The 24042-nt window shown below is 35.1% G+C and overlaps 1 protein-coding gene across 1 annotated transcript in view; it reads left to right on the top strand.

The window, feature by feature from the left end:
* The window catches only part of ERBB4 (erb-b2 receptor tyrosine kinase 4), a 1111475-nt gene that overhangs the window by 689884 nt on the left and 397549 nt on the right, over positions 1-24042 (top strand). Inside the window, exons 8-12 of the mRNA XM_042783534.1 lie at positions 1130-1243; positions 3780-3906; positions 10593-10666; positions 12309-12399; positions 15167-15366. Coding sequence (XP_042639468.1) covers positions 1130-1243; positions 3780-3906; positions 10593-10666; positions 12309-12399; positions 15167-15366 — 606 coding nt within the window. The remainder of the gene's footprint in view (positions 1-1129; positions 1244-3779; positions 3907-10592; positions 10667-12308; positions 12400-15166; positions 15367-24042) is intronic.

Here is a 24042-nt window from a genome sequence, read left to right on the forward strand (position 1 = left end):
AGTCAGACCTGACTCATAGCGACCCCTCCTTGGGTTTCCGAGGCAGTATCACTATGGAAGTAGATTGCCCCATCTTCCTTCTGAGGAGTGGCTGGTGGATTTGAACCGCCAGCCTTCTGGTGAAGTCAAGTGCCTTAGCCACTATGCTACCAGAGCTCCCTTTTCCAACATAGATGCCTCTAATATCATAAAGCCTCTTAGGTTGTATAGTCCCAGTAATAGAATTGCTATCACTGTAGCCTGGACTGACACCAGATACATTTCTTGTAATGAAATCCCCTTAAAGCTGGAAACCTTCCATCCCTTTGCCTACTTGCCCAGAGTGATTTTCCCAGGCATGGAATATGCTTACTCCAAAACCCAAAGTGGCCTAGCAAATGTGTTTTCCCCTTCATTGTGAGAGGCTCAAGATGTAATAACCTGTCCTTTACTTGGAATGGGATGTCCTGGCATGTCCCAAATGAACAAATTCCTAAACATTTCACTGACATAGTAGATAATAAGATATTCCTGGTCTACTTGATATACCTTTCCTGAAGTACTACTCTTTAAAACTTCCATTGGTTTCTATGTACAAAAATATGGGGAAAGTTGTTGTGACATCCTTTAAAATATCAAACACATTTTCAATATTCCCTCCTAGATATGAAACACAGTCATGATCCAAGGCAGCTTAACGTAAGCTTCAGTTGTGCTTCATGTGATGTGAAGTATTTTTAGACTTCAAACTTGCATCATGATGTGAAATGAAGTGGAACTATTGAAAAACACAAACTAAATGTCATGTAGTTTCCTAAGTCTATAAAAGAAATTCTCTCAACTCTGGAGGCATTTCAGGATATGGAACAGTAGCCAAGCCAGTATTTATTGTTCATAACACACAATACCCTCAGATTTGAACGTAGATGTTCAGAGATAATATTTCAGGATTGGAATTCTATTTCAGTAGATCAAAAATAAATTGTTATATGGTAAACATGAAGATATTTAGATAAAATGTTGTTTTAGGGGAACAGACATATTCATAGTCAATGTTGTTAATTATTTCCAAACCCTAAAATAGCTTGTTTTATACTTATTTGCTGAATATTAACATTATTTCTCATTTTACCTTTTTTTTTCCAAATAGATAACTTTGTGGTAGATTCTAGTTCTTGTGTACGTGCCTGTCCTAGTTCCAAAATGGAAGTAGAGGAAAATGGGATTAAAATGTGTAAACCTTGCACTGATATTTGCCCAAAAGGTGAGTGAGAGCCCAGATTATTTTGTATCTGGCAGGTGCCTACACCAAGATTTTCCATTTACTTTTTAATTGTCAGACAAGTTAGTGTCTCAGGAAACACCAACTCCCACAACCAAATTTTTCCAAACAAACTTTTCCATGACTCAAACCATCCTCCAAAATATCAACTGTCATGATAGTGTGTACTCCTGGTCCTGAAGGATACCTTTGAAGCGGAGTCAGACAAAACTCAGACTTAAGTTCCATTGTTGTTGTTGGTATGTGCCGTTGAGTCAGACCTGACTCATAGCGACCCCTCCTTGAGTTTCCCATGCAGTATCACTAAGGAAGGATTGCCCAGCCTTCCTTCTGAGGAGTGGCTGCGGGGTTTGAACCCCCAGACTTCTGGTTAGCAGTCAAGTGCCTTAGGCACTATGCTACCTGAGCTCCCCTTTTAAATTAAATCTAAAATTTGTTCTTTTCTAATGTACTACTTCATATGTTGGGGAGCTTAATAACTTTCAGGAAATTTGGACTAAACTTTGGCCCTGCTTATTTTAAGTTTCATTCTGGTGAGGAATATGAGCATCACAACTGGAAGGGATTTTTCTCCACTAAAATTCTTGAGCATGAGTTATCTGCAACGTCCATTTAACACTATGGTAGAGTTCCTTATCATTCCATATGCCTTATCTTTCAAAACATTTTTAACTCCTGGAGAGTGAATGCCATGTAGCATGTCCCTTTGAATCCCTTTCATGCTTAAACCAAAAACCAAACTCACTGCCATTGAGTTGATTTGACTCACAGTGACCCCCTCCTTGGGTTTCCGAGGCAGTATCTCTACAAATGTAGATTGTCCAATCTTCCTTCCAAGCATACTTGGTGGATTTGAATCGCCAGCCTTCTGGTTAGCAGTCTAATGCCTCAGGCACCATGCCACCAGCACTCCTAAACATAGCTTTTTTCATAAGGGAGCTCCGGTAGCATAGTGCCTAAGGCACTTGACTGCTAACCAGAAAGCTGCAGGTTCAAACCCATCAGTCACTCCTCAGAAGGAAGATGAGGCAATCTACTTCTGTAGTGATACTGCCTCAGAAACCTAAGGAGGGGTCGCTATGAGTCAGGTCCGACTCAACAGCATATAACAACAACAGCAATGGAACATAAGGAGATCTGGTAGCATAGTGCTTAAGGCACTTGACTGCTAACCAGAAGACTGGAAGTTCAAACCCACCAGCCACTACTCGAAAGAAAGTTTGGGCAATCTACTTCTTTAAGGCTACTGCATGGGAAACCCAAGGAGGGGTCTCCATTAGTCAGGTCCGACTCAACAGCACAAACAAGAACAACATCATATGGCAAAAACCAGACCAACTGCCATTGAGTCAATTCCAACTCACAGTAACTCCTGTTGGGTTGGTAAGGCTGTAAATCTTTACAGAAGTAACCCCACTGGCCTCGAATCAGATCCAACTCATAACGACCCCTCCTTCGGTTTCTGAGGCAATATCACTAAGGAAGTAGATTGCCCAACCTTCCTTCCGAGGAGTGGCTGGTGGGTTTGAACTATCAGCCTTCTGGTTAGCAGTCAAATGCCTTAGGCACTAGATTGGTTCATCTTCCTCCCACAGAGCAGCTGGTGGGTTTGAACTGCCAACCTTCTAGTTAGCACTGTGCCAACAGTGCTCCAGATAGATAGATGATATATATATATAGTAATTATATATATATATATATAATTATGTATACAGAGAGAGAGAGAGAAATAGTGAGTTATGGTTATATGTGTATGTCTTTGAATATATATAGAGAGAAAGAGAGAAGAGAGAGAATATATATTTATATATATATAGGTACATAAATATATATTCTCTCTCTTCTCTCTCTCTCTCTATATATATATTCAAAGACATACACATATAACCATAACTCACTATTTCTCTCTCTCTCTCTGTATACATAATATATATATTTATATATATATAGGTACATGGGAGCTCTGGTAGCATAGTGGCTAAGACACTTGCCTGCTAACCAGACGGCTGGCGGTTCAAATCCACCAGCCACTCCTCGGAAGGAAGGTTGGGCAATCCTACTTCCGTAGTGATACTGCCTCGGAAGCCCAAGAAGGGGTCGCTATGAGTCGGGGCCGACTCGACGGCACATAACAACAACAACAACAACATAGGTACATACATATGAATATATAGAATTTTCTTAAGGACAGTCTTCAGAAAGCATAGATAATACTCAAAGAATAAATATCTAAATGACCCTGATTCTGGCTACAAATCAAGTTATTAGTACTTTTAGTTTACTCTACATTCACCATTAGACCAGTGTTTCTAAAACTGAAGATTATAGACCAGTAGTGAGTCATTAAATTATTTTTCTAAAGTGACTAGCTTTTAAAAAATAGTAAATGTATCAGTTTAGAGTGGATATATAAGAAGGGGATTTTATGTATTAGCCCCACATTGTTATTTTATGGTGAAAGTACAATGATTTATTGACCAAATAAATTATCAATCTGACTTGAGTCTTATTTCGACAGCTTGTGATGGCATTGGCACAGGATCGTTGATGTCAGCTCAGACTGTGGATTCCAGTAACATCGACAAATTCATAAACTGCACCAAGATCAATGGAAATTTGATCTTCCTTGTCACTGGGATTCATGGGTCAGTATTAATTTTCTGTATGAAATTATCTTACAAAGTATAGTGAAAGCCTAAAGGATCCTTTAGCTTTGTCTGTTTAAATCTTTTTGACCCAGAAAGTTTTGCACTTTGTTACTGGTCTTCCAGTAGGGGCTCTGGTAGCATAGTGCCTAAGGCACTTGACTACTCACCAGAAGGCTGGCGGTTCAAACCCACCAGCCACTCCTTGGAAGGAAGGTTGGGAAATCTACTTCTGTAGTGATACTGACTTGGACCCCAAGGAGGCATCGCTATGAGTCGGTCCGATTTGACAGCACACAACAACAACAATGCTCTTCCCCAAGAAAAGGAAGTGCTAGATTTCATCATCAGAGATAGGAAATTAAGATTTGGGAAACATCTAGATTTTCAGTTTGGTGATTACTTAATTTTGAACATACAAATTTGCATCTAAGCCAAAATGTATTTGTAGGACATTCTCCTCAAGTCTATAGATTTCAGCAAGGTTGACTCACTTTTAGGATGTGTAGGGAAACACTACCCATAAGTAGGGTAGTGAATTTTATTTCAATTTATTTAAATTCAATCTCTTGAATTAAAAATAGTATAAATTACTATTTCTTAAAAAAAACATGAAACATATTAGTAAGTTGAAATTCTCCTGAGCTTCATTCAGAAATACTTTTTTTGCAATGACATTATTCTTTTTCTTTTATCTTAAATTGTAAAGTCAATACCACTATACAAGATCCATTTAATGAATTTCATTTTGATCATATTAAACTGAAACATTTTTGGAGGTCCTTCATAACAGAACCACCTTCTGACTTTCACTAGAAAAACAACAGAATTTGTACTTGGATTGTAATAAAAATGTCAATATTTTTATTTTATATTTTATCTATTTGCTTATATTACTACTTAATTAGTGCTATAGGCTACAAATAAAGAAAACGTCACACATAATTCAATTCAAAATCTTACTCTGAACATACATCACATCATTTCTAGTTGCAAAATAATGTGGAGTGTTATGAATAAATATGCCCAGATAGAAACAAGAGCAATAGAATAAAGTTTTATCATTCCATTCAAGAAATTACTCTATGAGTTATTACATAAAATTTTTCTTTAGCCTGAAGAGTAGTTTTTAATATGGGCATATAGAAATAGCATGTATTTTCTACCCTTTGATGTCTTGTATTTGACCCATCAGTCAATTGTTTTGAAAAAATTAAAATCAAGGTTTCCAAGTTCTCTTCAGAGAACTCTACCTCAACATTCCCAAATGGCAACAATGACTGGAAATGGGTAGCACTGGTCATTTTCAGAAAGGACACATTCTCATTGGCCCTCTTAATCCATTTGGGCTGTTGTCTTAACTTGCATGGTACCATTGGATACAGACCTTAGTCAAAATCTACACTTTATCTACTTTTAATACTAAATATTTTAATACCATGAATGTAAAAGTATATCATGTTAATAATCTTGTTTTCTGAGAATTAAGAAGACATAGCACCTTGATTTGCATTGTTTGCCTCTGGCTGAAAATAATAAATGAATTAGCCTCAAGTCCATCCAGGTGGGGAAATATTTGAAATCATGTTATGTATTGCATTAAGCTAAAGATTTTCATCTCTCTCAGGCCCAGCATACATGCATACACATACAAACTAATACACATATACACATATGCATATGCACACACACACGCCCCCCCATACACACACACAAAGGAGCCATGGTGTCACTAGGGTTAAGTGCTCCATTGTTAACCAAGATTTCAACCCCACCAGCCTTTTCAAGGGAGAAAAGGCCTGGCAATCTGCTGTCTGAAATATTACAGCCTAGTGAACCCTGTGGTGCAGTTCTACACTGTCCTGCAAGGTCACTATGAGTTGAATTAACTCTGTGCCGCACAATAGCAGCAAATGTCTACACGCACATATGTATATGTATTTTATATATATATATATCATTATATTTTATATTTTATATATATATATATATATATCTCATTATCAAGTCTTCCTTTTCAATTCTGAAATTCTGAAAGAAAAATCTATAGATAATATTACATAGATAATTATACACAATTAAAAAAAAGTACCCAGACATATTTCTGTATGAGAAGAGGCTTGGGGAAAATAGCTTAATTGAATTAAGGGTAACATGACTAAAGAACTGCAATCAATGCAGAAAAATGATCAAGTGTGAAGTTTGCACATGTGAGGCCCTAAATGTCTGGTGGGACGTTTCAAGGTTATACAAAGCAGTAGACAATTCTTTGCTGTGAAGAACAGCCCTACATAGTGCATATCATTCAACATTACTGTCCCTGGATTATTACTAAAAGCCAGTAGTATCCCCCAATTTCTGCAACCAAAATACCTCTAGAAATGTCCCAACTTCCCTTTAATGGGATGGTACCATAAATAACCACCACAAGAACTTTGCCATAGCAAAAGTATTATGAATAAACAAGAGTGATCTGCTGATGGGTAAATATCTTAAAGATAAAACATGCGTAGGGCAATTTGAAAAAGACCTATCATGTGAGGTTCAGAATAATTAGTTAATGCTGGTTCATCATGGAATATATAAACCATAAAACTTTTAAAAATCTGATATGTTCTTCATCCTTAGTCTCATGCAAACATGAAACATAGATTCTGACATCTTTCTCCTTTATCTTAGGAAGGTACTGCCATAAAGTTAATGCATTGTACTAAAGACATACATGTATGGGCATATGTATTTGTGTATGTGATACATGGGAATGTGCATTGGTATTTGTATATTTATGTCTACATTTTTATCTCTGTAGTGTTTAAAGATGAACAATATAGGGGATTATAGGCAGAAAGCATCTAGTAATTAAATAAATACTTCACATCACTTGATTCCCATAAGCCTAAATAATCTACAACCTACATTTTAATTGAATTGTTAAGTTTAATTAAAATATCTGGAGTATTTATTCAAACCAATACAAAGATAAAATCATAAATGAGATTATGCTTTTCAAAACACAGGCTTCCTGTGTTTAAAAATAAATTGACTAACAATTTATTAATTAATGCTTTAATATATAGAAGAGTTTTAAAAAGAAGATGAACATATTAGTTTATAGTACAATGGTGCCATTGCTCCAGGAAATAGCAGAGACACTCTTGACCCATAAGTTAATTGAGAATTTTAGGCAAAACTCAGTTTTTAGGGTTCTCAGTAGAAATACTCCTCTGTAATGTTTGGCCACATTTGACACTATTCATGCACATGTTCTTAGAATAACAAAATGTTCACCAAATAAGCATGTTGATGCTGTGTCACAGTGAGGCACTGGCAGGTAAGAGCTTAGATGATAGACTACAATGACAACAGACAATGGAAGGGAGATAATAGGTTTGGTGATGAAGTAATGTGATTTAGTGGAATTGTGAAAATATGTTTCTCTCTTTTGATCCTGTGATTGACCTTTATTTTCATCACCAAACATAATGACAGGGTGAACATAACATTCTTTTGAACAGCTGTCTATTTAGCTTGGAAAGTTCTTGACTTTAAAGTGCTGTGGATTTCAAGTGACTGTAGGATGAAACTCCCAAGAGGTACTTTGAAGTTAATAAGTGAAATTCTGTCAACTTATTTTATGAGAGTCCTGAATCTCTAAAATTGAGTATATAAAATTTCTGTGGTCCATTGGGCTTCATGATAACAGTCTAGAATTTATTTCATTCCTGGCAACCTGAAAGTGTTTTCTGTAAAGGTTTGGACTGACCCCATTATTGTGTGCCTGCCCTGAAGTTTGAGTGTCTCTCAATAAAGCTAGGGTATTTGATTATATTACTAGGACTATTCCATATACTGCCTTTCATTGAAGACCAAATATTGAAAGCTCATTCTACTAGTGCAAAGCTGATATTTCCTGTGCACACAAGAGTCTGTGCACTTTAAAAAGTAAGAACAAGTTTTCTCACAGAGTTAACTAAATTTTTGGAATCATATTCTTCCAAAGAACATCTATTCATTCTATGAATTATCTCTTCTATACAGAGAAAATCCAAGAATAATTTAGTTTACACCTTAAGCTTTTGAAAGATTTTTATATTCCTTTAAGGAAAATTTTAATCAACAGTTTGTGTGTGAATTATAGGGAAAATCATTTATAATATTTCTTCAATCTTGGTAACACAGTGCTGCAGCAATCCATGTCAAACCAGTAGTGCATTGTATCATCTATACTTCTTAGGTTGAAGGTTGAAACAGTAATTTCATCAAGCAAAGTTTTTGTTTTGTTTGTAAGGATGACAATGGCTCACAGACTAGAAGTATACACTGATGATTCAAGATCAGTGAGGCCACTACAAGGTTGTTCCAGAGACCATAATGGCTGGAACTAACAGAGAGTACATTCAAGGCTCTAATGTTGGGATGAAGAAAAGTCAATGGATTTGGACTCACAATCTGAGGAGATCGGCCATATGTCCCTCTACTGGCGCAGGGACGCTTGACAGCCCTATTGAAAATGCCTCCAATGTGTTACCACACCTTGGTGATTATTGCCCACACTAGGGATGTAATGCCATAGATGTCCACAACCAGAAGGAAACTCAGTTGATTGTTACACAGATACATCCTTCTAAAGAGAACACCACTCTCCAAAGGTTTGATTTCTCTTGAAGAAGTGGTCAATCGATAGAATTTAATTTCTCTCCAAATGATGGATATTAAAAAGAGATCCCCACTGGAGCAAATTACCACAGAATGCCTCTTTAAAAGAAAAAAAAAAAAAAAAACCTTTAAAAAATACTTTGTTTTCCTTAAAAAAACCCTGAATTTATTGTTTTAATTACTGAGAAAGGTTTGGTGTTAGGTTTATTTTTGATGTAATATTCTAGTATGCAATTATTTTGCATGGTCACTATGTTTTTCAAGAAAAATATTTTTCTGAGATAAAAACCTCTGAAAAATCCATCAGATACAAGCAGTTCTGGATTATGAAGAAGACCCATTCCTGTGTATTTAAATGTTTAAGTGCAAATAAATTGTAGGTAAATCAGGACAGATGCATATGGTTCTTCTTTAGCCTTACTTTAGTGCAAGAAAGGAGCTCTGGTAGCACAGCACCTAAGGCATCTGACTGCTAGCCAGAAGCTCGGTGGTTCAAACCCACCAGCCACTCTGCAGAAGCAAGACTGGGCAATCTACTTCTGTAAAGATTTACCACCTCCAGAACCCAATGGGGGACCACTACGGGTCAGAATGGACTTGTTGGCAGTAGGTTAGTGCAAGAAAAGGCTTGGTTTAAATCACTTTTTAAATGATTTAAAACCACACATGTAACAAGTGAAGGTGATTATGATGAATTTGTTGCAAGTAAGGGTTGGTACAGTCATATCAAAGTGAGGACATACTTGCATAACATTAAATGGCTAGTAGAAGTTGTCCTCAGGTTGGACTTTTGTAACCGGTGACTAACAGTATTACATTTTTAAAAATACTTTTTGCTCATTTTTTTAAAAAGATAGAACATGTCTGTATTAGTAAAATTAGCTGAAAAATATATTTATTCATTAAGGGATGGTATTTACAATTCTTCAAAATTTACAATACCTTTTTGATATTATGACATTGTAGTAAATTTTAGTTTTAAGTGTTAGTGTGATTCATGTAGATGGAAATGAATAATTCCTTGTTATAAAAGTATATATAAATAACAAGATAGGAACAAGATGAGCCTAAATAAATAACCTACATGAAGAGTAATGCTCACATAATATTGAATTATAGCTCATATAGATACATGTACAGCTAAAGTTAAAAACAAATAAAAAAGTAACTATACATATGTTTAAGGAGCTCTGGTGGCAAAGTGCCTAAGGCATTTGACTGCTAACCAGAAGGTCGGCAGTTCAAACCCACCAACCATTCCTTGGAAGGAAGATTGGGCAATCTATTTCTGTAGTGATATCACCTTGGAAACCCAAGGAGTGGTCGCTATGAGTCAGAAATGACTTTATGGCAGTGAATTAGGTTTTTTTTTGGTTTGGTGGTATAGTAGTTAAGCCATTGGACCCCTAACCAAAAGTCCTGTGTTTCAAACCCAACAACTGCTCTGCAGAAGAAAGAAAAGGCAGTCTGCTTCCATAAAGATTTATAGCTTTGGAAGCTCAATGGGGGTAACTATTAGTGAGTATTGACTCAATAGCAGTGAGTTTGGTTTTGCATATGTGTTTGTCTCTATCCTGCTTATGAAATTGGAGATGCTATTAACAATGTGGAATTCCATGAGGAGGCCAAAAGACAATTATTCTCAACATAATATAATTTATTTATAGAATATGTCTTCCCAATTAAAAATAAATGTCAAAAATCAAAATAAAGTAAAATACATACGTGAATATCCATACATGAATATGCTGTATTTGAGAGTTTGTTCAGGATGGTCAAAGCCAAATCATTCTAGATCCAGACTAGCCTTTCATGAAGAATTCATGTCCTGTGTCATCAAAATTTTCTTCAATGTATCTATTAATTCCCTTTACCGTCTACCACAGAACAATTAGGAAAAGCTGTAACTAATCTTCCAACTGTTAATTAAAATAAGAAATATTTTTAATGAAATAATTATTACCACACTTCTAATATTTTCACTCTTTACATAATTTTAAATTACACTGCATTTCTTTTTTATTTTCTAGGGACCCTTACAATGCAATTGAAGCCATAGACCCAGAGAAACTAAATGTGTTTCGTACAGTCAGAGAGATAACAGGTAATTTTTAAAGGTGCACTTGTTGTGCTATGTGACTTCTGATGCTTTCTTGAAAACATTTCATACTGTTGGAATTAGCAAATCACTTGCAAAGCAAATTCCAGTTGCTAAAAACTCATTTTATTAAAAAAAGATAGGTGTCTTACCCCTTACCTTTTATGCACGTTTAGGAAACACATGGAGTTGTGAAAATAAAATATTCATTAAATTTTGACATTATTGTTTTGGCGAGTGTCAACTGATCCCGAACCCATGCTTTCTTTATTTACTATACACTCCCTCCTACTTTAGGAACATGGTAAGTTTCCAAAGGCCAGATTGTTATGTAAAAACTGACATTATGAAAAAATGAAAGATGACCACATCAGATCATAAAATGGAGGATAACTAAATCATTACATAATGGCAATTACATCATTGCATAACTTCCAAATTACATCATTAGATAATTGCCAAACCACCATGATCCAAACAAGTTAACACATAACTTTAGCTATCATAGCTGGTGTTACTTTTGCCTCATACCTCAGTGTTTGTGACTACCAGACATATGTTGTTAGTGTGCAAAATAGTCAGAGAATAGATTTTTCAACATTGTCATATATATGGAAAGTCAGACACTGAGATAGTTGACAAATAAGGAGTAGATGTGTAGAATTTATTTAGGCCATATTTAGTGAGGATTTAATATGTTCAAAGGCACTCTAGTGGTGTAGTATGTAAAGCATTTAGCTGCTAACCAGAAGGTCCACCATTTGAACTCACCAGCTGCTCCACAGGAGAAGGATGAGGCAGTATGCTTCTATAAAGATTTACAGCCTTAGAAATCCTAAGGGGGTCACTGTGAGTCAGAATTAACTGGGTGACAGTGAAGGTTTGTTCTTTTAAAAAAATGTGTTCAAGGAGTCCCTGGGTGATACAAACAGTTAACACACTCAGCTACTAACCGAAATATTAGAGATTCATTTATACCAGAGGTACCTTAAAAGAAACATCTGGCCATCTACTTCTTAAAAATAAACCACTGAAACTCCTATGTAACACAATTCTACTCTGACAATTGAGGTTACTAGTGGCAAATATGGCAACTAGTTTTAATACCTTCAAGGGTGTTATAGTGGCTGATATGGCCTCTATGGAGATGAATCTGACATGGATTTGCCATCAAAGAATGTAAATATCATGACAGAGTTTAGATCATAAATGACTTATAATCTAAGCTGGATGCTAGTGTTTAACATATACAGATAAAATGATGAAAAAAATTTCAAAGGAAAAGTATAAAGTATAGTTTTATTTTTATATGTTTAGACTAAATATTTTTGTTTATAGAAGAACAAATCAAATTGAAAATTGTTTAAATGGTTTAATATCTGTGATCATATGTTTGCATGTCCCACAAACATTGATTATTGATTATTTTATTATTTATTATTATACCCCAGAAATATTGGTAAGATGTTCCATTTAAAAGAATGAATCATATATGTGTTAGAATGGTTAAAAATAGGAATATGCTCTGGTAGTTTCTTAGCTCCTTTCCTTCAACATATTTTTATGTCATATTTTAAGAATAATTAGTATTAAACACTATTATTAAAACAATGACTTTTTATATTTTTACTGTCATAATTTTTTGTAGGTTTCTTGAACATACAATCATGGCCCCCAAACATGACTGACTTCAGTGTTTTTTCTAACCTGGTCACAATTGGTGGAAGAGTACTCTATAGGTGGGTATATCCGTTTAAAGCTGCAGGTCTCCCAAACTTTAAGAATAACACCATGTTTATTTTATGTGACATCCCTCAGCCTCATTGATTTAGGTGATCTAGAAATACTAGATACAAGAAATGCTATGTGTTCCTTAAAAAAACTGAGTGTATTACTTGAATTACTGAGATGATTTGGTGTGTTATATATATGCTTGGCTTAATATTGTAGTATGGAATTACTTTCCAACTTTTATTAAACTTTTGGTTCCAAAGATAAACACAATGAAAAATATCTCTGATGGTGATGGAAAATATACAGAATATACAATTTGAATTTTTAAATGGCAGTCATTTGAAATAATATTAGTGTTTGGCAGGTATGAAGTGCATGAGATAAGTGATAAAACTAAACCATTGTTTTATTCATGCGTTATCATTAAAAGATAGTATTGAAGGACTTGAAAATGGCTCATGTGTGCAGGAGATGAATGCAGTTGGATAGGGAGGATCTGATTTTGTCTCTGGTGCTGTTATTAAGACCCAACTATATAGGACTAGTGTTTCAGAATTGGTCCCTGTTCTTACATAAAGTGCTAGTTAATAAATAGATAGGTAAATCAGAAGTCAGAAGGAAAGTGTCCTGTCCTGAGGTCCTGATGTAAATATTTTTAATTCACATGATAAAATTATATGAATTAGTCTTTATTGAGCCATTGCTTTTATTTTATTTTACCTCTGATTTCAACTATATGAAATTGTTAATTATGAACAGTTAAAAGTTAAATAACAATATTTTTATTTAGTTTATCTGTTCAAATCTGAAATATAACTAAAATCAATAGTAACTGAATACTCCATAATAATGTTTCACAGAAAATAGATTAAATTTTACTATTAAAACAGGCATTATCTCTATGAGATTTTTAAAATGTAAAGGGGAAAAGCACTTAATCAAGGGTAGTTGAGACACACAATCTATTAAAGTGCTATATATAGCCAACTTGCTTGCTGAAAGTGAGGATGACTTAAGGCACCTACTGATGAAGGTTGAAGAATACAGTCTGCAGTATGGATTACATCTCAACATAAAGAAAACAAAAATCCTCACAACTGGACCAATGAGCAGCATCACAATCAATGGAGAGAAGATTGAGGTTGTCAAGGAATTCACATTGCTTGGTTCTACAATCGATGCCAACGGAAGCAGCAGTCAGGACATTAGACGACGTGTAGCATTGGGAAAGTCAACTGCGAAGGAACTGTTTCAAGTGCTGAGGAGCAAGGATATCTCCTTGAGGACTAAGGTGCGCCTGACACAAGCCATGATATTTCCAATCACCTTGTATGCATGTGAGAGCTGGACAATGAATAGGGAAGACCGAAGAAGAGTTGATGCTTTTGAGTTGTGGTGCTGGCGAAGAATGCTAAAAGTACCATGGACTGCTAAAGAACTAACAGATCTGTCCTGGAGGAAGTGCAGCCAGAATGCTCCTTGGAAGCAAGAATGGCCAGACTTCGTCTCACCTATTTTGGTCATGTTGTAAGAAGGGACCATTCCCTGGAGAAGGATGTCATGCTTGGTAGGGTGGAGGGTCGACGAAAGAGGGGGAGGCCTTCAACGAGATGGATTGATACAGTGGCTGCGATGATGGGCTCGAGTATGGCAGGGATTGTGGGGCTGGTGCGGGATCGGGCAGTGTTTCGTTCTGCTGTGCATGGGGTCGCTATGAGTCGGAAACGACTCGACGGCACTTAACAACAACAACATAGCCAACTTCTACTATCCATTGAGCAAAACACTGTGCATCTGTCAAGACTTTGTGCTGACATGGTATTCAACAACTCAACGATGCTGTGATGGGAACAATTTGAAAAATAAATGGCATCAGTCTTCATTATTGAGCTACTGGTTTACATATACAGCATATGAAAAATAATTGTTAGTATCAGCAGCAAAGTGTACATAGCATTATAAATGAAAAAGGATAACTGCCATCTGAAATATAAAATAATGTTCATTAGTTGATTGAAATATGGGAAATATATTTATTCTTCAGAGAATGGAAAATGAAGATAATTAAGGAAAAAATGGACCCGGCTGAAATGAACACAATTTCCTTGAAATGATAATTGGTTTTCACAGAGTAGTTTTTATTTAAGTTTTACAGAAGCTGTCCCCAGTTGCCCAAGCCTTCTGAGTATTTTCTTAATTTTAGTTTAATTTCATTCTTCTATTTAATTTTTAATAATCTCTGCTTACTGATACTTTCTTCAACTACTACAGTTATGAGGCTTTGATTTCCAAGATAGAAATTAAGACAAAATATCTCAGTTATTATCTGCAGTATCTGTCTCTGAACGCACATCTAAATCTATTGAATACCTATAGTAATATTAATGTTTTGCTTTAGGAAGAAGAACAATTATTAAGTAAAGATTTATTCTTTAAACTGGATTTTTTCCTTGAGGAACTTAAAAATTCAGGGAGGGTGAGGTAGTGAGTGGATATTTCATTGGTGGATATGCAGAAGAAGAGATATATCATCAATACTTACAATTCTAAGAAATGGACATTTTCATTTTGGGGTCAAATTATTGCTTTTAAAACTGACAGTATATAGTATGTAAAAAAAAAAAATGCCATTCTGAGCAGAGATTGATTGATTCAGTATCTGTGTTTTACTAACAATTTTTGGAGTACAGTGTGGTGCCATTATTCTACTTCAGGAATGTTTTTCCAAACCAGGAAATATTTATTATTGTTCCCTTTTCCCTCCTCCTTTAGCGGCCTCTCCTTGCTTATCCTCAAGCAACAAGGCATCACTTCTCTGCAATTCCAGTCTCTGAAGGAAATCAGTGCAGGAAACATCTACATAACTGACAACAGCAACTTGTGTTATTATCATACGATTAATTGGACAACGCTCTTTAGCACTATCAACCAAAGAATAGTGATCCGGGACAATAGGAAAGCTGAAAACTGTAGTAAGTACATTGCTTAGACATGAAAACATAGAAACTTTACACATTTTCTCCCGTTTTATATGAGATCAAACAGCTAAAATTGACTGTGGATCAGAAGTGTTACTCTTACCTCAACCCTGTTCAGGGTTAGTTGTATTATACTTACCTACATAGTATAAAATTATAAAATAATTCAGAGTAGGTGAATTTTTAGAGGCAGCTCTGGGGGCGACTTTTTATATAGTGTTTCCTAATCATAGGAGCCCTCCCATGAAGCTTTGGATTCAGTAGGTCTATGTGGAATGAGCACCCCAAGTAATTCCTTGGATCCAATCAATTCTTGGAAATTCACTCTTGAATTTTCTGTTGCTTTTTGTTTCAGTGGATTTGGTAGCATAGATTACACAGGAAATTTACCCTTTAGAAGTGATGGAAACAATGAAGACATGTTCCTTTGAAATGTATAAAAATTACTGTTTCAGAAGTTTACTGTTCAAGAGATTTCAATGAATACGTTTCTGTAGATGTGTCAGTGTGTCTTTTTTTCCAGGGCTGTGACCTGGTTCAGCACAGTTCAGTCATGATCAATGAAGCAGCACTGGAACTGACCTGAATTTTTAAAATGTGGGTGAACTGGAATGCTAAATAGAACAAGAAAAATTATGGGTTGAAACTCTGCTAGAAACTTTATCTTCCTCTTAGAAAACAAGGGCAGCATGTGTGTTTCATAATGACTTAATCTCTTGATTAACTGAGTTGAAAACTAAGGTGTCAGGGTCAAAGACTGCACATCTTTGAATGTATGTCACTCTTCACAATCCTGGCAAAAATCTAATGTCTCTCATCAGGCAACTGAAAGGGCTCACTCCACTTCTATGTTTCCCATTTCAGGATTTCAACTTGCAATTTTCCCATTCTGGATAACATTCCAGATCAACCAAATTTTAAAAAGTTGAGTCTCTTCCTGTTTCATTTTGCTGGCCATGACTGAACCAACCAGGTTCAAAGCCCTGCTTTTTTTTTTTTTTTTCTCATTCTTCTTTGCTTCTTATCCATCCATTTTTCTTCTTTGTAAGAGAGAAGCAAATCATCATTTCATGGGAAACATACTTGTTTTTCTTAGACACATAACTATGCTATCCCTATCTTATATGTAGATTCTGCAAAGATTAATACTTAATTCTTCCCTGTGTTCCTACTAGTACAACTCTCTGCAGCATCCCTTTAAGAGTTTCAGTACTCTGTCCATAGAAAGCCTGACTTATTTATGGTAAATACAAAATAAAAAGATTCAACATCCAAGTGATCTGTTTAAAAATGTATTTTCTTGTTAGGTACATGAGTCAGTCCCCTTTAACAGCCACATCTCGAACAAAAAATTCAGTCTCTGGCTATCTGCTTAATTCTTTGATCTCATCATTGGAATAATTATAAGGGAACTCATAAAGAATGATTGAGTAATTTTTTGGGGGGATAGGGTGAATGAATAGTAGAGAACATTTTATTACTATTATAAACTCTTAAGAATCCAAAAAGCAGCCCTGGTGGTACATTAGTTAAAGCTCTTGGCTGCTAATCGGAATGTCAGCAGTTCAAACCCTCCAGCCACTTCATGGGAAAAAGATGTGGCAGTCTAGTTTTGTAAAGATTTACAGCCTTGAAAACCCTCTAAGACAGTTCCTCTCTGCCCTATAGGGTCACCAAGAGTTGGAATCAACTCAACAGCAATGGGTTTGATTTGGGTTTAAAGAGGCCAACATGAATAGATTGTAACTGAATTAATTTATTTATAAATACATCATCCTACTTCAGAAAGGATACAAGGTGACTTAGTCTAGCAAATAAAGGATGTTAAACCTGTCACTTTGCACAAAATGTAACTTGTAATTCATGAAGAACTTATGTTGTTGTTGTTGTTTGTTGATCCCTAGAAATACTTTCCAGAGAAATGACAACTATTGGACCATGAGGTTTCCATTTTGAGGGAACTGAACATCTTAAACAGTCTTCTGTTCCTCATGGAACCAAGACATATATAATCTAATTAAGTATCAAAATATGCATGCTCATATTGAGTGAGAGTCATCCTTTAATTTAGCCTGGATTATTTTCTTTTTTATATACAATTTTTATTCCTAATTGAAAATTTGCTTTTCTTATTCTCTAATACTTAAATTTGTTACCCCACATTGCTGTTTTTTGTTTTTTTGGCTTTTTTCTTTCCATATGTACCTAGACAGAGTTGATTACTCATAGCAGTAATATAGCAGGGATAATGATAATACAAACAACAATAAATCGAGGGCTATAATAATAGCAATAATAATAATATATAACCAATCACCTTATTAATCCTTCTGTGTTTTGTGATAAGTTTTATATTATAGATATGATGTGAATCCTAATCACACAAATAAGCCAATAATCTGTCCATATTCTTTAACTATCCTCTTCTACCTCTTTGGGAAAGAATAGTATTACTAACATTCAAAGATAAGATTTAACTATGAAGGAAAAAAGTCTAAAGACAACATTCCTCTTCAACACATTTAATCAATTTACAAACCCTACAAATACTCATATTTCTGAGTAAAATGCCAAATGACAAGAAGAAAATACAGAAAGAAATTAAATGGGAAAAATCAAGACTGAAAAAAAGAGAGAATTCAGTAAATGGCATGATGTTATTCTATGTCATTTTAAGATTTGTAAACTTTTCAAACCACCATAATAGAGAAAAAATAATAAGCTAAAAATCTAATCTGTTCTTCACTTTTCATTCTTATCTCTTTTGGACTGAATGTACTTTTTCACTGACCATGAACGTATTTTCTTGTTATGTGTCTTAGAGTTGAGTTTTCAATTTGGTGAAGAAATAAAACAGTTAGTGAAAATATGGATCTGTAGGGGTGCAACTGTTAAGTACTTGGCAGCTAACAGGAAGGTTGGAAATTCTAACACAGCCAGAGGCCCCGTGGGAGAGGGCCTAGTGATCTGCTCCAGGAGAGCCTAGAAACCCTGTGGAGATCAAGCTGTACCTGCCACATGAGGTTGCTATGAGTTGGAATTGACTCCTTAACACCAACAACAAAAACAACAGTATAGTATAAAATTAAACACTTTATTAATGCTTAAAATCTTAGGATAAATTTTGCCTGAAATCCATACATCAAAATTTATATTTCAGTCTCAAAATATGTTGGATGTACGCACACCTATATCCTGTGCTTTCAGAAATGTGATTACTATGAAGCTGGGCTCAGAAATGATGATGATATTTATGATACACTAAAATAATTCTCCACTTATGATTCAATTTTATTATCCATAGTACAAATAGTAAGGTTTAAATATTTTCTTCATTTTAAATGTAATACAAATATTGGGTTTCTAGAGACCCTCTGTTGATTTACACTACACATGTACAACATAAACATGAGCATGCACACATACATATAATACATATGTGTAATACAGACATAGACATGTGTACACATATATGCACACACATCTATGCATGTACACACAGCAAGAACACACATACAACTCATACCTGCACACCTACATACATAATAATCACTACAAATTCTGTGATCTAAATTTTAAAATTGGCTTATAACTTAAAAGAACATGTAGTCCTTGATTTATAACTTTTTTTTCCTTAGAGTTAAACATGATTTAAAACATGGTGACAGTGACTGGAGGAATCTTACTATTTTAAGTTAAAAATGTTAAAGCAGACTTTATGGCTTGAAGAGATTGTGATTAAGAGAAACTCCAGGATATGAAAATCTAGAACATTTTCTGCTTCTTTGCATATGTGGTTATGGCTCTAACAAAATGATAGTGCTGGTTAGGAGTTTTAGGTTAGGATTATAACAGTATTTGAAGTTTCTTAAAATATTTAAGTGTAGACATTTAACACTGAAAAATAAACATTGTGGAAATAAATACACTGCCTCAGAATCAGTTACATTGGAACCTATACATCTTGTATCTTAAAAATATTTATACAGTAACCTCAAAACTTAATATGAACAAGAAATTAAATTTACTATTAAATTTTATGAATTCCATTAATAAAATAGAGACTTTTTTTTTCTAATTACAAGAGTAACTTTCTTCGTGTTGAAAATTATAACACTGAAAACACATGTAAAGTAGATAGTAACATCAGCACTGTAAGTTCCTATATTTACTCCCATCACACTGCTCACAAGATGTGCCAATATATAAATACAGATAATGAAAAATGTATTTTCACATATAAGTGGAATCATATCACACATATGTATGTACATATACATACATACATACATGTATGTGGTATGATTCCATATATATATATATACTGTTTAGCCAGCTATGAACAAATATTTACTTAACCCGTCCTATTTATTCCTTTATTTTCTATTGACTGTGACAAATAGCAACAAGATAGTAAGCATTTTAGATTCTATTCTATAACAGGAAAATTTGACTTAGTATAAAATCACAATTCAAGTAATAATATCATCACCTGTAATATGTTGTGTATTTTGATAAATTAATTTTATCAGTTGATACTTACCTTCTTTCAATAAAATATTGCTAAGTTGGCAAGTTATCTTACTTTCTGTGGGCCCTGACTACCACTCATCTGTCAGTTTGTCCTGCTGTAGTGCACTGTGTATTGCTGTGTTCTGGAACCAAGAAATGAGCCCCTCAGGTTGGAAGGTGCTGTAGATAAGACTGTGGAAGACCTGCCTCCTCAAAGTTGAGGCAACCTTAATGAAGTGGATGAAATAAAGTTTTCAGGATCTACATTTCCTGATGTGTCATGATTCAAGGTGAGAAGAAACAGCTGTAACCATCCATTAATAATCAGAATGTAAAATGTATGAAGTATGAATCTAGAAAAATTAGAAGATATCATAAACAAAATGGAGTATAAATATCAATATCCTACATACTAGTGGGCTGAAATGGACTGATATTGGCCATTTTGGATGGGACAAAAAATATGGTCTACTAAGCCAGGAATAACAAATTGAAGAAGAATGACATTGCATTCTTTGTCAAAAAGAAGATTTTGAGATCTAGCCTGAAGTACAATGCTGTTAGTGATAGGGCAATAGCTATATGTCTATAAGGAAGACCAGTTAATACTACTATTGTTAAGTTTATGTACCACCACCAAAGCCACAGATCAAGAAATTGAAGATTTTTACCAACATCTGCAGTTTGAAATTGATCAAACATGAAATAGAGATGCATTGATAATTACTGTTGATTGGAATGCAAATGTCGAAAACAATGAAAAAGCTTCAGTAGTGGAAAAATATGGACATGGTGATAGAAATGATGCCAGAGACTGCATGATAGAATTTTGCAAGACCAATGACATATTCATGGCAGACACCTTTTTGCAACAATAGAAACTGTGTGTCTACACATGGACCTCACCAGATGGAATACCCAGGAATCAAATTGACTATATCTGTGGAAAGAGATGATAGGGAAGCTCATAATCATGAGTCAGAACAAGGCCAGAGACCGAATGTGGAAGAGACCATTAATATCTCAAATCAAGTTTAAATTGAAGCTGAAAAAAATTAAACCAAGTCCCCAAGAGCCAATATACAACTTTGAGAATATCCCACCTGGATTTAGAAACCATCTGAAGATCAGATTTAATACATTTTACAGTACTGACTGAAAACCAGACAAGTTGTGGGATGACATCAAGAACATCATACATAAAGAAAGCAAAAGGTTATTAAAAAGACAGAAAAGAAGAAACCAAAATGGAAGTCAGAAGAGACTCTGAAACTTGTATTTGAGCAGAGAGTAGCAAAAGCAAGTGGAAGAACTGATGAAGTAAAAGATCTAAACAAGATTTCAAAGGACAGGTTGAAAACACAGAGTAAAATATTACAATGAAATGTACCAAGACCTGGAATTAGAAAACCAAAAAGAGGAACATGGTTGGCATTTCTCAAGATGAAAGAACTGAAGGAAAAATTAAAGCACCACTTGCAATATTGGAGGAGTCTATGGATAAAATATCGAATGATTTAGGAATCATCACTATAGCAAAAGAATTGGTCAATGTTCAGCCATTTCAAACAGTACCATATGATCAAGAGCCAGTGGTATTTGTGATAGTTAAGGTTGTGTGTCAGTTTGGCTGGACCATCATTCTGAGTGGTTTATGTAGCTGTGATGTGGCCATTCCCATGATGATCTCTGATGTAAGGTAGTCATCTCCATGGTAAGATATGCTGTGAGCAGTCAATCAGTTGAAATGGAATTTCCTCAGGGGTGTAGCCTGCTTCCAACATGTATGTGGATGTTCTGGGAAAACTCTCAGACTTTCTGTTGGATTTGGATACTGCATTTAGCTTATCATCATCTGGTTTTTGGAGTTGAACCTAGCCTGAAATATTGCCTACCAATCTTGGAATTGTTGCCTTTGCACCCTGTGACCCAACAATCCACCATTTTACCTGCTGATCTTGGATCCTGCATGAGTAAGGAAAAGCCTCCAGCTTGATGTTTGACTCATGAACTTGGGACTTGCCATCCTTTACAACTATGAGTCATTTTTGTTAGATAAATTTCAATCTCTCTCTCTCTCTCTCTCTCTCTCTCTCTCTCGTCTCTCTCTCTCTCTCATATATATGTATATGTATATATACATGTATGTATGCATATACATATATATGTATATATATGTAGTTGTTTAAGCTTTACTGGTTTTGTTTCTCTAGAAAACCTAGCCTAAGACAGTATTGAAGGAAGAAATCCAAGCTGCACTGAACGAATTGCCTAAAAACAAGACTCCAAGAGTTGACCGGAATACCCATTAAGATGTTTCAACAAACAGATATAATGCTGGAAGCACTCAATCATTTATACCAAGAAATTTGGAAGACAAGAAATTTCAATGAATGGATAACTGACTGGAAGAGATCCATTTTGTGCCCATTCCAAAGGAAGGTGATCCAAGAGAATGCAGAAGTTATAGAACAATATCATTAATATCACATGTAAATAAAGTGATGCTGAAATTAATTCAAGAACAATTGCAGCAGTACATCAACAGGGAACTACCAGAAATTCAAGCTGGATTTAAAAGAGAAAGTGGAAGGAGGGAAATCACTGCTGATGCCAGATGGATCTTACCTGAAAGCAGAGAATGTCAGAAAGATGTTTAGCTATATTTTATTGCCTGCAAAGACATTCAGCAGTGTGGATCATAAAAAATTACAAATAATATTGCAAAGAATGGGAATTACAGAACATTTAACTGTGTTCCTGAGTAACTGGTACATAGACAAAGAGACCAATATTCAAACAGAACACGGGGATACTGCATGGTTTAAAATCATGAAAGGTCTACATCATGGTTGTATCCTTTCACCAAACCTATGCAATCTACATGCTGAGTAAATAATCAGAGACACTGAACTATATGAAGAAGAATGTGGTATCAGGATTGGAGGAAGATTCATTAACAACCTGCAATATACAGATGACACAACCTTGTTTGTTGAATGTGAAGATGACTTGAAGCACTTACTGATGAAGATCAAAGACTACTGCCTTCAGTATGGATTACACCTCAACATAAAGAAAACAAAAAATCTTCACAACTAGACCAATAAGGAGCATTATGATAAATGGAGAAAAGATTGAAGTTGTCAAGGATTTCATTTGGATCCACAATCAATGTTAATGGAAGCAACAGTCAAGAAATCAAATCATATATTGCATTGGGTAAATCTGCTGCAAAAGAGCACTTGGAAGACTAAGGTGCACCTGACCAAAGTCATCGTATTTTCAATACCCTCATGTGCATGTGAAACTGGGCAATGAATAAGGAAGGCCGCAGAAACATGGGTCCGTTTCAGTGGTGGTGTTGGTGAAGAATATTTAACGTACCAAATGAACAGATTTGTCTTGGAGCAAGTACAGCAAGAAGACCACTTAAAATGAGGCTGGAGAGGCTTTCCCTTTTGTACTTTGAACATGTCATCAGAAGGGACCAGTCACTGGAGAAGAAACTCATGCTTAGTAAAGTGGGTGTTCAGCAAAAAAGAGGAAGACTTTCAGTAAAATGAGTTGACACAGTGCCTGAAACAATGGGCTCAAACATAGCAAAGATTGTGAGAATGGTGCAGAACCGGGCAGTATTTTGTTCTGTGGTATGTGAGGTTGCTATGAGTCAAAACTGACTTGAGGGCACCTAACAGCAACAACAACTTGGGTCCCAAATTCTCACCTGTTTTTCTGCATTCTTAGATCAGTTTATATTCCCTTGGGTAAATGTGCATTTCCAAACAAAATACTGCCTGCCAAATTAGAGGAATCGTTCTTTGGGTCTGATATCCTATCTTCTTGGGGAAACTAATGAACTGTGCCACATTTTTCATTAAACCATAGTTCAATCTGAATCATAAAGTCCATATCTTAGAATATAGTGATGTCATTATTCTCCTAATCATTCAGAAGTTAGAAAATCTTAATTACGCTTAAGTATTTTCATTTTAAAATTACCAAACACATCAATGCATTCCTCTCTGTGAAAAAAATGCCAAGTAAGATTTTCTTATTGTATTTAAAGCAGTGCAGTGTCCCTTTAGTAATAATGCTATAAAATGTTCTCTCTATTCTTCTCAAAGGCTAATAAACAGTTACTTTTGCCAACTAGTT

The sequence above is a fragment of the Orycteropus afer genome, unplaced genomic scaffold (genome assembly GCF_000298275.1).
Source record: "Orycteropus afer afer isolate SDZICR_OR568_19922 unplaced genomic scaffold, OryAfe1.0 scaffold00002, whole genome shotgun sequence".
Classification (NCBI taxonomy): Eukaryota; Metazoa; Chordata; class Mammalia; order Tubulidentata; family Orycteropodidae; genus Orycteropus; species Orycteropus afer.